Consider the following 3,605-nt stretch of genomic DNA (forward strand, 5'->3'; position numbering starts at 1 on the left):
ATATAGATAAGGGCATCTTTAAGGCAGACCGCAAACCTCCCGCAACCGTCAGGACCGGGCAGTCCGGATCCCGGAAGCCAGCCAACGCCGACCTGTATCAATCCGTAAAGCAGTCCGGACGTGATTTCTCCCGCAAACCGATGATAAAAGTGAGGGAGCTTTGCGGGACTCCGGACCGCTCCCATGCCCGCTTATGACTGCCATGGCCCACCAAAAAAACCCTCCCACCCTCCTGCGCGCGCTCCCGCTCGGCGCCAGCTGCCCGCATTCATGCCGGTGTAGAGCGCGCCGCTCCGCATTGAAGACGGCTCAGGGCGAACGCGACCTCTCATTGCCTCCGCCATTGAAGCGGCGCGCCGGCCGAGGGCGCCGGCCACTGCACGCCCGGCTGAACACGCCTCCTCGCCGCATTCATATATCGCCATTAACCCCGCTTGGAAGCTGAGAAATTTACTTCGGTCACATGTCCGTTCATGAGCGGGACGGCATTAAACGCAACGCCGGCCGAGCTCCTACCGTCCGTCCTCTATATAAACGAGGGCAGACGCCGGGCAAGAACCACACCCGTCCGCCGCTCCCCCAATCTCCTCCTCCACCACTCTTTCGATGGCTTCCGAAGAGCAGTTTTCCGGCATACAAGCTGGCTGGGTGGCCCATCGAACCGGCTTGTATGCCCTGACAAGGGGGAGCGGGGGCAATTCAATGCCTACTTTGTGGCTTGCGCACTAAGTGCTACGGAAACTGGTTATGTTATTGGTCAAATATGTTTAATTTGCTTTTTCTTAGTGTTCGCCGATGTTATTTAGTTAGCAAATACACCAACAAGACTAAGATGTTATTGCCTCATTTTCAAATTGTCTCAGCTTTGATGCAGAATAAGTTAGTTTGCATCCGAGGTTTTCTTACGGCGTTTCATTAAGAACTATGTTTGCTATACAAATAGTCACGTTCAAATTGATCCACTTTGTAAAATTTGGCGCAAAAAAGAAAAACAAGTCATAAGACTACACAATTACATTTTTATGTATATTCTATGATATACTCTTAACGTTCGTAATTTTATGCGTCATATAAATATTTTTTTTACCACCTATATATATTTTCTTACATTCTTGTTTGACTTCCAACGTAATAAAAAAACTAAATGATGTTAAATAAATAGAGGGAGTGAAGGATTATAATTCTTCACCCCGAGCGATGAAAAGTCAGTATATCAAAATCAAATCGAATTCCAAATCAATACAATATTCGCCAAACTCATGTATAACAACATATTTAACGAGAAACGGTATTTACCGAACCAAATTGACGGAATGCACAACGCTGCATGTGGACGCGATAATTGGTGAAAAGCAAGGAGCACACAGACGCGGAGAGAGGAGCAGAGAAATATAAAGTAGAGGCAATATATGTAGCAGTAATTATACACTCGTCTCGTACGTCTTGATCACATTGCCTGCATGGTTGAAACCGAACCTTCAGAGATCTGTATCACATTCCTTTATGTTTACTTCTGTTCAAAGCAGGGCATGGTGAGCTTTCCATCATTCTTGCGCTGTTCCATCCAAAAAATCAGGAGAGAAAAAAAAACTTAGTTAAATTAAATTTGGTGATAAATCAGTTTGTTTGGGTGGTCAGACGAGATGGACTGAAAGTTGATGCGTAGTACCAGCCACGGTGGTGCAATGGACGTGCTGCTGCTCCCTCCTCCTGAAGCTCACCATGAGGCCGTTCTTCATGTACAGCGTGGTGTTGAGCTTGGGCTTCACCGCCTGCCCGGGCGCCACCTCCACCGCGAACGTCTCCAGCACCGCCGCCGCCAGAGTCTTCATCTGCGTGTACGCGAACCGCTTGCCGACGCACAGCCTCGGCCCGGCGTTGAACACCACGTACTTGAACGGGCTCTCGGCGCCGCCAGCAAAGTCCCCGCCCTTCATCCACCGCTCCGGGCGGAACTCCAGGCAGTCCTCCCCCCACGCCGCCGGGTCCCGTCCGATCGCGTACGTGTTGTAGATCACCCGCTGGCGCGCGCGGATCGCCGTGCCGTCCGGGAGCACGTCGTCCTGGAGCGCCTCCTTGAAGTCCACGGGCACCGGCGGGTAGAGGCGCATCGACTCCGTCAGCGCCGCGTGGAGGTAGTCCATCTTCCCGACGTCTCCGTGGGCGGCCCGCACGTCGTCAAGGACGCGTGCCTCGGCGTCGGGGTGGGACGCCAGGAGCCAGAAGAACCAGACGAGCGCGACGGAGCTCGTGTCGCGCCCGGCGAGGATGAAGCTGATGCAGAAGTCGCGGAGGAACTCGTCCGAGTGGCCCGTCGAGGAGGACATGAGGCGGGACAGGAGGTCGCAGCGGCCTTGCAGGCTGCCGAGCTTGCGCAGCTCGGTGCGGCGCTCGGAGACGGTACGCTCGGCGAACTCCCGCACGGAGCGCGCGGCCTCCGCGAGGCGTCGCTCGCCGCCGACGCAGAGGAGCCGCTTGGCCTTCCAGACGAAGGGCGGCGTGACGAACCGGGCGAGGGAGAGCTCCGTGGCGCGCTCGAAGGCGCGCGCGAACGGCACGTCGGGGAGGCCGTCCGCGAGGCACCCGGCGTCCACCCCGAACGCCGCGGCGCAGATGTTGTCGAACGTGAACCGGAGGAGGACCTCCTGGAGGTCCACGGTCACGCCACCCTGGCTCTGCTGCTGCTGGAGCAGCGGGATCAGCCGGCCGTGCACCAGTTGCTCGATGGTCCTGGCCGAGAACTCGAGGAACTGCGCCGAGTGCATCTCAGCTGTGGCGGCGCGGCGCTGCGCGCGCCACGCCTCGCCGTCGGCGTTGAAGATGCCGTCGCCGAGCAGCTCCACGAATCGCTCGCGGTAGTAGGGCCCTTTGGGGTAGTTGGAGAAGTTGGTCTTAAGCACGTGCTCGACGTTGGCCGGCACGGACGTGATGACGCCCGAAGAGCCCCCGCCCCACATGCCGCGGTACGGGAACGTGCCCCCGGAGCGAGCTAGCGCGGCGGCGCCCCAGTCGTAGATGTTGTCGAGGTGCGCGAAGAGGGTGGGGATGATGCCGAACACCGGCCACAGCATGGGTCCGCCCCGCGACTTGAGGCGGGTCGTGGCGGCGTTGCACGCGAAGAGCACCGCGGCGGCCAGGGCCAGGTCGGACGCCCGCACGTACTCCTGCATGGCGCGCACCGCAGCGTTCACGAACGCCCTACCCGCCATCGCCGGCCAACCGCGTGTGAGTGAGAGTACGGTGACGACGAAGATGTGTTAGGTATACGCTGCTAGAGAAGCAGCACGTACTGCGTGTAGTGAACTACTGAAGTGTGCGATCGAGCTTGCACCGGCTTAGGTGTGGGCGTGCTTCATGGTGTACATTCCAGATAAGTTTTGAATCGTGTTTGTGACCGCCCGTATTTATAGGGAAGTGCATGACGCTCGGGTGAACATCATGTGATACCACACTTGTATGCTCCCGTGATACTAATTTGAAAAAATTAAATTTAAATGTTTCAAAAAAAATTAAAGACAATTACGGATGTTCACAACGTACATGTCTACAATCCCTAAAAAAATTAGATGCAAAATTCAAAGTACACGTAGAGAAATATAAAAGAC

The 3,605-nt window shown here is 55.9% G+C and overlaps 1 protein-coding gene across 1 annotated transcript; it reads right to left on the reverse strand.

The window, feature by feature from the left end:
* Nucleotides 1-1,211: 1,211 nt before the first annotated feature.
* Nucleotides 1,212-3,379, reverse strand: LOC109768658 (cytochrome P450 86B1). Its single transcript, XM_020327405.4, has 2 exons — nucleotides 1,670-3,379; nucleotides 1,212-1,555 (listed from the first exon to the last, which is right to left on the reverse strand). The coding sequence occupies exons 1-2, from the start codon at nucleotides 3,207-3,209 to the stop codon at nucleotides 1,545-1,547; spliced, it is 1,551 nt and encodes a 516-aa protein (XP_020182994.1). The 5' UTR covers nucleotides 3,210-3,379; the 3' UTR covers nucleotides 1,212-1,544.
* Between the last annotated feature and the right edge of the window lie 226 nt (nucleotides 3,380-3,605).

The sequence above is a fragment of the Aegilops tauschii genome, chromosome 6, assembly GCF_002575655.3.
Source record: "Aegilops tauschii subsp. strangulata cultivar AL8/78 chromosome 6, Aet v6.0, whole genome shotgun sequence".
Lineage (NCBI taxonomy): Eukaryota > Viridiplantae > Streptophyta > Magnoliopsida > Poales > Poaceae > Aegilops > Aegilops tauschii.

Bases quoted from the DNA above. Each gene is read 5' to 3' on its own strand.
- LOC109768658 (XM_020327405.4), bottom strand. From the start codon at position 3,209: ATGGCGGGTAGGGCGTTCGTGAACGCTGCGGTGCGCGCCATGCAGGAG.